The 13,286-nt window shown below is 40.9% G+C and overlaps 1 protein-coding gene across 2 annotated transcripts; it reads left to right on the forward strand.

Annotated features, from left to right (window-relative positions):
* Positions 1–62: 62 nt before the first annotated feature.
* Positions 63–12,816, forward strand: LOC136445885 (melanoregulin-like). 2 transcript variants are annotated; one of them, XM_066444101.1, is made up of 6 exons: positions 63–1,091; positions 1,888–2,190; positions 9,416–9,587; positions 9,884–9,974; positions 10,686–10,846; positions 11,351–12,816. In XM_066444101.1, the coding sequence occupies exons 2-6, from the start codon at positions 2,012–2,014 to the stop codon at positions 11,681–11,683; spliced, it is 936 nt and encodes a 311-aa protein (XP_066300198.1). In that variant the 5' UTR covers positions 63–1,091; positions 1,888–2,011; the 3' UTR covers positions 11,684–12,816. The 2 variants fall into 2 exon arrangements, with proteins under 2 accessions (XP_066300198.1, XP_066300199.1); XM_066444102.1 differs by lacking the exons at positions 63–1,091; positions 1,888–2,190 and adding an exon at positions 7,315–8,272.
* The last annotated feature ends 470 nt before the right edge of the window (positions 12,817–13,286 follow it).

Below are 13,286 nucleotides of genomic sequence, written 5' to 3' on the forward strand. Positions count from 1 at the left end.
TCATCAGTCTGTATAATGTTTCATAATGATGTTCTGTCCTCTTAATCTTAAAAAATGGAAAATAAAGAAACATACAAAAATACGAAAATCAGTGAACGATCCGGCGAGAAATGATATGAAAATATAAACAATGATTTGATTTTGTACTTTTAAGTATACTGATAATAACAGAAGGTCAGGAGATTCAAATGTCATAATAACAAAACATGCATATATAACAGAATAACAGAAGTCCAAATACAAATACAAGTATGACCCTTTTATGGCGTGACACGCGTGAGGTATCCAGGTGTTCAAGACGTTCTTGAAAAGGCTTCGATAGCACCCATTCTAAATTAAATACGTTTTTGGAATTTTGAGGGTTGAAATTTCATCTGCCCTATATATATTTTTGACACGACTTTGGGCCTCCAAAGAAACCAAAGATTGGGTGATGTGAATCCGTTAACTATTGTCCTTTCCATGTATAAGGAAGGTTTTAAAAACCACGAAGCTCATAATGTAGTTAGATCATGAAGCATTAGTCTGCCCCTTGGGATCTTTTGAAAGCTTGGCCCTCCTGTTTCCAATATTTTCTCAAATCCTGTTTTCTTCTCATGGCGTTGTACACCCTTCATTCAACAGACTTTGGCCTTATTTGTCCGTTTTGTTCAAACAGCCTGTGAGCTGTTGAGTTTTTACTGATTAACCCGATTCACCACTACTGTGTGCGTACATGTCAGTAGCCACGTACCTTTTATTACTTCGAACGTGCCAAACTGCCCGTGGGTAACTTGCAATTTAAAATCTAGCGCAAAACATGTAAAAGCACAACTTCCGTTCCTTGTATTAGCTTTAGCAAAGACATTTGTTTACTAGAACACATGCATTACTCAGTTGTCATTTTTTACCTTCAATGAAAGTTATAACTCTGTCGTTACCTTTTATTCAAAATGGATTCTTCCCGGGACCAAGGTCCGTTCACCTGCCACTCACATGACCAGGTGAGGTAATGGTTGAAAGGTTGAGTAGAGCAGGTAAACCGGACTCTCCAGTAACGGGAAATCATTACGGAAGTACAGCACTGGTACTTTTCGACAAAACAGTTAACGGTAGGTTAACTTAATCGCTTGTCCTTCGACACTACTCTATGACAGATCACTTTGGATATTTTTGTCAAAATGTTTTTTTAAATCTATAATAATCAGAGATTCATTCATGATGGCTTCTCATTTATTTGACCTGTTGACTTACCTCTTGGTTTTTGCCACCGTTCATTAACATATTCATGTTTCTGTGCTTGACGCAACTGATCAGCAAACGTCTTACATATTAAATGCCCACTGATGAAAACGCACAACCAGTAAAAGCACAATTTTGAGAAAAGATCTGGTTCATTTGCCTACATTTCCTAATGCTTGACGTAGCTTACAGAGGTCTCTGTTGGATCAGCAGTCCACAGTGCATGATGCTTGTGTGGCCTTATAATACATAACAACGTCACATGAAATTGTTCATGTTCCCTTTTTGTCATAAAAGATAGAGAGCTATCGTGTTTGAATGCACTATTCGGATAAGTTCTTTCCATTTCTTTACCTCTGGTCATCCCCAAAACTATCGTTGGCCTTCAATAATCGTTCCAATTTCAATTTTCCAAGTATCGGTCAGCCACTGACGTCACACATGTCTGTAAAAGTGCTTGAGAAATGATTTTTTGTTTTTGAAACTGGAAGAAAAGGATTCGCCGGTAAAAAGTACGGCAGCATGCTATTAAGTAATCCCGTAGTGTATCTATTGATTTTGATGATGATTTTTTTTAATGATGATGATGAAATCACCGTCTAGATTATTTTCTTAGTTGCCGGCCGAAAGGATCAATCTGAATCATGAGTCTTTTTTTACTTGCAGAACACACCGATATATCAAGAACCCCTACACTAGTTGGAACTATCTGTTGGACAACTTTCACTTTTATGAAAAACAACAAACACCGAAGGCAATCCGAATCAAACGCCTGACAAACTGTAGACAAATGGCAGAAGGTGCGCTTGAGGGGAGAAGACGTCGGACAAGAAGACGCAGAGTCATAGGACCAGACGACGCCATCTTGGAAGATGGCGGGCTGATCTCCATGTTGACGTGCTGTTTCCGCGGGGAACCTTCACTGCTGAAAGAGGAGAAACGGGAAGAGAAGCAACCTCTGCTGACCAGGTACGACGATAACTTACAATTACTACGTAGTACGTCTCTTGTGTCTTTAATCTATAGTTATGAGGACATTACTATCTGAAGTATTCATCTGAAGTATAGCCAGCAGGTATCCATCTGCGTAATGAGGCTCTTGTAGTGCCCGTTAACGTGTTTGAGGCACCTCCTCGATCATAGGACCGCACATTTTAGGTCCCTTTCGAAAGACAAATGCAGCTCATACCAGGATGCCCTTCCCCATATATAGTGCGTGCAGAACAGATGAATTTTTTGTTGCATCTTATGTCAAACGTGGACTTTTCGCTTTAGTGGGAAGATACTAAGATTTACACTGCGTCACCAACATTTCTATCTATTTATTTACAACAATTATTAGTAACTTCTGAGACATATTTAGGCACAAATTTGTACTGATGATTTAATTACGGTGTGACCTTGAACAGCTCTGGGCAAAGGTCACCTTAGCCTAATGTTAATCAAACATGTAGTTCTACGCTTCAAATATATCGCAAATATTAGCATAACGCTGCGGTATGCAGGTTGTGTTTGTTTGTTGGATTATCGGTCTAAGAAATGATATGAAGATAATCCGATGTAGACGTGCTTACTTCAGATATCGACTCTAAAATAGCTCAGCAGTAGATAGTGGCCTTGGAACAGAAATTGTTTTAAGATGATGAAACAAACAAATATAAGACACCGTATTTCCGTAAGAAGCTTTGCCTAGCACCAAAGAAACTCTAAGGCCAATAAATCTCTAAATCTGTCCAATAACATGGAGCAGTATAGATAGTAGTTTTTAAGTAGTTCACCATTAAGTACTTAAGTAGATAAATTATCAATAATTATGGTTCACTATGCATTTTTGCATCACTTCAAGTCATTCTAAATACTACCAGCATGTTAGCTAATCATCAACAGGTTTTGACAAAAAAATGCTTTTGCTTTGAATCGAGTCAGGTCAGGAACAGTCTTTTATCTGTAAAGTGTAAATCGTTAAATATTCACAATTCACGGTGGTTTTATGCATGGTGACGGTTTTCTCTGTGACCTCTCATGGCGAATTCTCACACCACAAACAAGTGCTCTGTCTTGCACTGCGTTACTAAAGCTGTTTCGCCAACTTAAAACTTACTTCTCATCCCGACGCAAAGTTAATCAATTTACAGTAGTACTCTGATAAATGTCTATATAGTATCAACTGGTAACTCATGATACATACGACACACAGAAATATATATACACACACTCACACACACACACACTTACATATTACATATACACTTACACACACACACACACACACACACACACACATACAGACACATACAAACATGTACACGCACACCCAGAGAGGAAGAGACAGAGAGGCAAAAAGAGAGAAGAGACAGGCACAGGAGACGGGACAAAGAGGGAAGAGGGGAAGCAAACTAACACACACAAACAAACACGCACATACACACTGCCACACACACACGCACACACACACACACACACACACACACATCTATACACACACATACACACACGCACGCAAACACGTGCACACATATCTGCGTGAAAGGAACAAATCAAATGTCAAGCTTTCGTGGAAACAGACAAGACTTATCACAAAAGCAAATTAGACAACTCAAGACAAGGTTGAAGTAAAAGGGGACAATAGCTCCTATTGTTTTAATATAGGAGCTAAAGCTGGTTTGCCCCCAAGGCTATGTCCCAAGTGCCAGACAGTTCCACCCTTAGCCCTCCTTTCCTGTTGAGGGTTGGATTGTATATCCTCTCATATATTGCCTCCCTTACTCCACGTTCGAGAGTAATTGCTTTTTTGGCGTACGTCTAATTTCGCCATATTGTTTCGCCAATTTTGTGACTTATCGCCAAATTTCCCTTGAGAAATTGGAATGCGCCCAATCAGATACAAGATAAATTTATTGGAAATCGCAGTGTTGCTACTGAATAAAAAACAAACAATTTACAATTCATCAGAAAGAGATTTACAGTAACTATATATGGCGCCAATTGGAGCCGGTGTGAGTCACTTTCGCAATTTGGCGCAATTATGCGCAGCCCGGTGAAATGCCCAGTTTACCCCTCGACATGGAGGCCATTTTGCTGACTACAACAGAACCTTTATAAGTCATGGTACCCGATGGAAATGTGTCCATGCTGCAAAAAAACGCCGATAACCTACAACCTAGTGGGAGGGGGCAAAGATCAAACTTATTTGGCGTATCAAAAGTCCAATGGTCTGAATTCAGCTCTCATGTGTATCTTAAACAAACACATTCCTTAATCCAACAAGACGAGACCAGCAAAATCCCATAGTAAAAGGAATCATGAAATTAAACTAAGCAAAAAAACAAGAAAATGATTGCTTTGAAGCTTTTATCGATATGAAGTGGCATATCAAGATTCAGAGATGAGGCAAAATGTTTCAGACCTTCCCGTATACCCCTCAGGAATTGAAAAACCGCCGCGAAAATTTTGCCAGTCTAACCCATTGTCTAAGAACTACGTAGAGAGAAGTAGCCACTGTTATTGCTCAAACCGAATATGGCAGTTAACGCTATCGTAAGAAAAAAAAGAGAGTCCAACATAAACACTACATGTCTAAATTCCACCATCAACTGACTACTGTATAAACATGTTAGCTGCACTAACTGCAGAGACTTTGAAAACATAATAAAGGAATAATGATATCGGACAAAATGTAAAACTATTTAGGAAACCCTGTATCCCACGGCAGAGTGACGCCTATATTGGCGCACCTTATTTAAGATAATGATAATAATAGTCTTTGTTGCATATTCCTGCCCAGATGGGCTAAATGCAGAGATGACCACACGTGGTCTAGAGGATACAAAGGTTAGAAAATGAGAAACTAAAAAAAAAGAAATGCCACATTCTAACATGACAAAGTAGAAAACAAACAAGACTATGGACTATTCTTAATCTTATGTTAATCAACTAATGATTTCTTCTCTCTTTTTGAAACACTTGGAAACATAACTACATACTTTGTCCATTATATGCCCATTCGTACATGGCATCAGGTATTTGAAAGTGTCCTGCCATTCTTTTTTTATTTCTTGTCTATTTCTATTAAACAGCGATTGGCGCTCATATTCATATAAGGAACATTATTGTGTATAGTAATTTCACACTTACAGCATCTAAACTAATGAATGAAAAAAAATTTAATCGCTCAATGTGGGGCTCGAACCCACGACCCTGGAAATCCCATGCTCCACCGGCTGAGCTAACCGGGCTAAACTTATATGCAAATTCATGCGGTATTTTACTGCTGAACTGATTCCTATTTCTGATCTACTCTTTGACCAAATATTCCACAGGATGAATAGAAATCCATTGTACCTTTTATTTCCTTTTGCTCAGGATCAATCGAAAAGATAACCACGAACACAACGTGAAATGCATCACACATATACTGTGTATACTGTAAATACAGAAATGTTCGCGGGGATTTAATTTCGCGGTGGTTTTGAGTTCGCGTTTGAAACGATGGTAGTGCTACAGTCACTCAATGGAACTGCTTTTCGCTGTGGTTTTAAGTTCACGGTAAACCGCGAAAACCGCGAATATAAAACTACCGCGGACATTTCTGCATTTACAGTATTCTGATCAGCCTCACCACACCCAGTCTGCACTGTTGACTGTCGTTGTGCAGTCTGTGTGGCCGTCCCGTCAACGATCAGGCATAATCTTCTCTTAAGGAGACACGCCTGTATACGCATGATGGTCACCTTTGTTTTGTTGTGTTTATTCTGATCATACAAACAATCTCAATTGGAAACATTAGAGGGGAAATTAAGTAATTTACAGACGGTTTTCACTGATGATTGGCGTTTCTTAACAACTATGCACCCGATGCAATCATCAATTTCAGAATAGTCCTATCAACTTAAACCTGGCATATTTATGTTCGCTTAACTCTTGTTAGATAAGGTCAGAATGGGTAACATGGTAGGTAATAACATGGTAGGTAATAACATGGTAGGTAAGCTGTAAATTATAGGCTAACTGGAACCGAATAAGGCGAACTTACAAACTAAACCAGAGTGTGTAAATTGTAGATTAACCAAAGTGTCATTCTGTCGGTCTGTACCAGTCCCCCCCGTCAGGTCAATACAGTTGTACAGAATCGTTCTCCAAGGTTGGCTCAGTCCCTTTACCAATTATCCACATTTCAGTCATTTTCTACAATTCCTACAAAAGGGAAGGCGATGAGTGATTTTCAAATCAGAACAATATCCTGACAGTTCAACGTTTTGAAGATACTGTCAGCCAATATCGTAAAGAATAAACTTGGGGAACTTAAATCACGCAGATACTTTATTGTGATGATTTGGTAACAGGGCGAAAGAGCAGAAACAAGCGGCTATAGATGAACCCGGCAGTTGGAACTGAATTCCGACGGTACAAATAGTACCCATTCAAACATAGAGCGTGAGCTAGCTGGAACATGTGCCCTGCCATGTGACAGACACAGCATGAAGATAATGCATGCCCGTAGTCAGGGGGGGTTCGGGGGGTTCGTCCGAACCCCCCCACAGGCTTGAAGGTCCACTTTTTTAGGCTTGAAGGTCCACTTTTTCAGGCTTGAAGGTCCACTTTTAAATGTTCAAGATTTTTTTTCAAGGCGGACTTACTTGTATCACCAGCAACGCCACAGAAGCTAGAATGCTAGAAAAAACTTTGTCTCTGATTTTTCCTCTGAATTTCTCTCAAAAACACAGAAAATGCCCTTTCAGAAGGTTCAATTCTTAGAATTTGAAACGCGCGAAGGTCCACTTTTTAATGTACAAGGTTGTTTTTTTCCAGGCGGACTTATTTGTATCACACCAACGGAGCTGGAATTCCTAGAAAAAACTGCTAACTTTGTCTCTGATTTCTCTCTTTTAAACCCTCTCAAAAACACAGAAAATGCCATATCAGAAGGTTCAATTTTTAAAATTTTCTGGGGGGGGAAAACCCCCGGACCCCCCTAGAAAGCTCGCGCCTGCGGCGCTCGTCTCGCGCCTACGGCGCTCGCTGGTCCCTCAAACATGAAAACGAACCCCCCCATTCAAAATCCTGGCTACGGGCATGTAATTGCCACTACTCGGCACATTGTTCTCCCTGTATTCAAATGAGGCCTGATAGGGGTTGACTGTCCTTGATCTAGATACAGCAGAAGGACCAGAGAAGAAGCACATCAGACAACACCAAAGTCCAGGATAACGTGGACGAACTACAATGAACGTTACTGGTTTCTTTTACTCTCTCCGTCTAGTATCTGCCTGGACCCTCCTTGGTCTACCTGACATCACGGCTGGGTCCTAGTCTATAACACTCTGATTCTGCATGTCAGCCAAGTTCCCAAGAACGAGAGATGAGCCACGCTGCGCCATGTGATAAACATCAGCGTCTCTGTAAGGAGGTTAATCCCACACCCAAGGCAAGGAAATTAGCCCTAATTATCGCGCAATCATGCTGATTTTATCCGCTGTGTGCTTTCCGTTGTCTGACCAGCAGTACTGCACGAGTCGGTCACGAGGGGGCGGCAGACTGTAAACAGGCCGGGACTGTGGGGGGAGTTCTGTTGGTCGTGGTGCGCGGGGCACGGCACAAGTTTTGACGTTTCTTTTTGTCACCATATCTTGGTGGTAGGATTCTGACTCAAAGTTGTCGTTATTTTAGAGATCATTGTTGGCCTATAACGGGTTGAGTGACGTGTGAGCACACAAGACATCGTTGTGTACACCTCGTGTCGGGCCGGAGAAGGAAAGTCGGGCGGGCGAATCTGTGCCAGTCCCGTCGCGGGACGCAACATTGTCGTGAAGTATGTCATCGCCGTCCTGTAGTCAATAAACCGCCCGATCGGTTTCGCGGGTGACACATGTATGAAATGCGTTCACGATAACCATAGAACACGATTGAAGTCACTTTCCGTGCTGTGATACATACGGACATTTTGTACGGTTCTTGATACTATGGGACAGCTGCTAGCGACATTGCTGTGTGGACCGTGGCTCTACCAACGACAGGAGAAGCCAGTGACGAGAATACCATCGTTTTGGGACAGGTACAGTAGAGACGCCTCCGTTTACCAATAACCGTGTCGAACCATGCTTTGTCAAAATTAGATATCTTCGGTATTCCGCAACTAAGTTCCTAACGCTAATTCTCAATGGCATGTTCAGCCGTCTTCCATGAAGGACATTGATATTGATATCTGAGACTTTTAGCGACATGGGCCCAGGGGTTTAGAAAGAAAGTTGTAACGATTATTGTATTATTTGTCTCATTGTATTTTGTCTTTGTGGTCGATGTACAGTGAACGCCAATGGCATGTGTCAGAAAGATTCTCATTTCCGTATCATGATACTAGTACTAGTTTTCATAAAAACACGACAGGAGTGATGTTCATTTGTGTGTGTGTGTGTGTGTGTGTGTGTGTGTGTGTGTGTGTGTGTGTGTGTGTGTGTGTGTGGCAGCAGCACAACGCAAATCGAGCTGTTGAAGGCTCGTCCTCCTGCCAGAAGACATGTCTGTTCCGTCACAATCGTCCATGATTAAAGACGCGATCATCATCAGTGCTAGAAAAAAGGAAAATCTACCCAATTCCGCCGCATCCAACAATAGCCGCTCTCCATATTCAAGATCATTCAACGGGTCAAATCTTTTAAACTTCTCGGTGTCTTTTTTTCGTCTGATCTGAGTTGGGACGCACACACCCATTAGACGTATGCTATCAAAAGCGCCCCCGAGAATGTGCTATCTATCTGTAGGATCCTGTAGCTAAGAAGGCTTGTTTCTCATAAGACATTCTAAAACTAATTTACCTAGCATCTGTCCGTTCTCGCTATCCTCTAGAACATGTCGGTCTGGTATGTTGAGGTCTGTCCAACCTACTATCTACTTTAAGGTGTACAAAAGCGATGCTGTAGTTATCGGGATCCCCCGTATAGTTTCTACCCCCCCCCGTCTCGACGCGAGACCAATTCACAATTCAAGTCCTCTGCTTGATTTTGTACCTATCCTGACGCAGTGAAAATATAACCTTAAAAACAGACCCTCCAGTCGCTTGAGTAACTATTGTGTGAAGAAAGTTAAACTTACTTCTTTTTCTGTTTGCTGTTAGCAGAGGGCAATTTTGGACTAGATTTACCCATGTGCCTTCTCCACTCTGCAGACATTTAAACACATCATGTCTTCTTCCCCACAGAGACCGAGGTGGCAGTATCCACTATTACGACCGGCTTCCGGCCAGAAGACTGAAGGATGACGACCTCAACATCTGGCACGACCCCCAAGACCGCACGCATATGGAGACTGATGAGGACTTGGAACTCTACAACCTCATCAGACGGAGAGACGAATGCCCTAGGGGATCAGACGTAAGATTATTCACCGCTGTTTGATTTACTAGATATCATACTTAGATAAGTAGCAGTGTATTGAGGCAATCAAAGAAAAGACGAATAGCGTTAACTGTTTCTTACTTTGTTTGACCTACTTTGTACATGTCATTAAGACACCGCAGGCGTGGCTACATACTCTGGCTTGAGTTAACCAACAAAACACTAGTCAGGTGTTTGCCTCTGTGTTGTAGCGTTTGCTTCAAAATCTCGACCTCCGATCATGTACCTTATATCAAATCATAGTAACTTCACAAGTTCTCTTTTTACTATAGGAATGGAGTCACTTGAACTTTGACATCCACACTGTGCGCACGCGCAGAAGAGAAATCAGGGACAGATGGGTTAAGATTCTTGAACTGTTAGGTAAGTCAATCATTAGTTTTTAAGCGTAGAATGGAAAGTGCATAGCCCCTGTTTGTTTTGGTAAAAAAACGTTTCGAAACTTTGCTGGCTCCTTTGGGATGTAATGGCTAATGCATCTAATAGACAATGTCGCAAATTTCAAAAGTTTGATGACATTCCATTTTGTAAAACGGTGCATCTCAATTGAATAGATGCATCAAATATTGGATCATTGAATGTTTGCTGTTCCAAATTACGGCCTAGACTCGCTGTGCGATATACATTTTATATATAAGGTGTCTGCACTCGTGTGACTATGACGAGCTATGTCCGTCGTACTGCATGTTTAACCCCGAAACTTACCTGGTAAATTTTAATCTGCATGTGTTAAGTACAGTCAAGTAATTATGTCTCTACTTCCATTTTCGTAAACATATAAAAAAGGCCAGATTCAACCAACCAACCAACCAACCAACCAACCAACCAACCAACTAACTAACTAACTAACTAACATGGATAGCGATGTCGACGCTTTGACCTACTGCTGGCGTCACACGTGCATGAAGTCTCGTCGGACTGCTGGAGAAGACTCAGTCAAACTCAGTCAAACACTCCGATGAGTCCAATTTTGAGTTGGCGAACAGTTTGCTGTATCCACAATTCCCTCCGTGCTGTAGTTGACCATGTACATCGCATCACACGGATGACATTAACATGTTTTATCCTATTCAGGTTTTGACGACCTGCAGGAAATCGACAACATCCTGACGGTGACGGCCGTTACCAAGGAAACCATCAGTCAGCGCGCGAAGGACCTGTTCAGCGAGCTGGCGGTGGAGTCCTCCATATTCGGAGTGTCCTCGACCAACCCAACCAGATATCTTTACGTACTGGTGGGTAGATTATTATTTCTTAAATCGCATCTCTAAAACTACTGAGTGATAACAAAGACGACTGTGAAATGGGTCTTGGTTCTTGGTCCCTTACCAGATGTGAATGCTTGAAATACGATAATGACTAAATGATAATGCTCGACAAGGAATGACAAATAACAGGCTTCACCCCCCCTGACGGAGCATACTGAAACTGCACAGCTCCCTATGCCAAAGCCTGTAGATATTACAGTGAGCGGGTGCACACAAACACATAAGTCCTAAACAACACTTTGTTGTGACGTAAGAACATTTTAGCGACAACAAAAATGTCCCGTATATGGCAACATTTTCACGCTATTGATTCAGGAATTGTACCTTTGACCAATGAAGAAATAATGAATACAGATTATCAATCTTGAATGAATGAATCTATATCTTGTACATAGAGGATTCAAATGCCGTCCATTATTGTCTATTTTGTCAGAATCAGATTATCTTTAATTGCAATGTTGCTAATGACAGGAGCGCTTGATAGACATCGACCTCGCCCAGACATTTGCGGAGACAGCCAAAGAGCTCTACCCCAGCTCCCTGGTGGTGTCCTGTTGCCATGGCAGAGCCACGCCTATCCCGGGACAACCTGTCCTTATGGCAACGACCCCTGGCGGTCATCACGTGAAGGTCACGGCCAGAGTCCCAGGTCATCCGGTACGCGTGCGGGCGTCTTCTCCAAAACCGCGCCAGGAAGGACACAGTTCACTCGCCGCGGGAGATTATGTTTCCATCCCGACAAGGAAAAAGTCAGGCAGTCCCCAGACGTCCGACTATTCCAGTGGAGAGGACAACACGCCATGAAATTATCAGTTAGGAAATTTTCATTGACGCTTATTGAGAAATAGGAGGGCAGATACAAAGTCTGAAATGGACCCTTGTTACAACAGTTGATCTGTTTTGTTAACTTTATTGTTTGACACTCGAAATAACAGATAGATCCAAGAGGAAGTAGATACTAGATCTGTCAATCGTGCTTATATTTGTCAAGTCAAGTCAAAGTTTATTGTACAACGATTGTAACAGGTACAATGTACGGCAAAATACCAATGGCTACTCATTTTAAACTAGTACAAACTATATGAAGGGTCTAGGCTATACGATGCTCTAGTACAAACAACAGGAACGTTTGTGAACGAAGTTACCTCCATTATGAACTTGCGACGACGATGTCTTTGTTCCCGGGACTTTGATCGCCAAGTTAAGTGAGTCATTCACACGGAACAGGAACGGAATATATCAGTACACTGTACTGTCGTCACAAATTAGGAATAAAAACAACAACTTTGTTGCAACGTGTTAATGTGAAAATGTAACATATATATATATATATATATATATATATATATATAAATAATGATGAATACATTATACAACATTCTAAAATGTACACCGGGCTTGTTTTGTTAGGTTTGACTTCTTCCTTTGACAGTTCTGCATCATCAGAATCATGTACTTTAAAATTGTGGAAAACAAATGTGTACGTAGCTTTCAACAGTATCGTGTTGCTGTGGAATACACACTAAATGGGTTTGTTGCAGATTTTAGGTTGAAAACCATGTGGAAACATTTATTGATAACTGTTATAATGTTGTATTTGTGTAGTCGTATATGATATCAACTAGTAGTAAACGACGTATGTAAAGTAAGCTAAGAAGCATTGTAGGCTCTGGAATTTCCGGGGCCTTTTGTGTCAAAACCTTTCAAGGACGATATTTGAACAACAAAAATTATTTAAACTTTGAAAGTTTTCATATACACACAACGAAATAGAGACACAGCAAAATATATCGTAATAGTAATTGACCTATGCCTTAAACATCTTTTTAGAGTATCTCCACGTTGATAATATCTAATATGAATTACGGAATCATATTTTTTCTGTATGTTGTTATCAGGCTTCTTAGAAATCAAAAATAAAGTTGACTCTATATGATCCAATGTGTTTAGCTGTCGCTTACGAATAACAACGAGTAGCCGCTCTTATGCATACCTGCTTCACGTCCATAGAAAATGTATAACGTTACCGATTAAATCCATGCCTCCACGTGTACAGCAGACGTGGGTTCGAAAAACGAATCAGGAACTGTCAAATTAATACTAGTATTTTAGTTACCAAAGTTTCATCCATATCTGAATGCTAGTGTACATCATTTTTAAATCCCAGCAGCATGTTTCAATATTCCATGCCATATTTTGAATATACAAAGTTGTGAGCGTAATTACGTAATAGATCGCAGCAAGTGGAGGAAAAATTCAATATTTTTTTGCTTAAATCATCACATAGTCAGAATTGTATAATCACATCGATTACTAATTACTGATTGTAGTCATGCCACAGTTACAGTTATAAGTCAAGTTTAGTTATCATAACATGACACATTTTTCATGTAACTTCATCATGTTC

The sequence above is a fragment of the Branchiostoma lanceolatum genome, chromosome 12 (assembly GCF_035083965.1).
Source record: "Branchiostoma lanceolatum isolate klBraLanc5 chromosome 12, klBraLanc5.hap2, whole genome shotgun sequence".
NCBI classification, from domain to species: domain Eukaryota; kingdom Metazoa; phylum Chordata; class Leptocardii; order Amphioxiformes; family Branchiostomatidae; genus Branchiostoma; species Branchiostoma lanceolatum.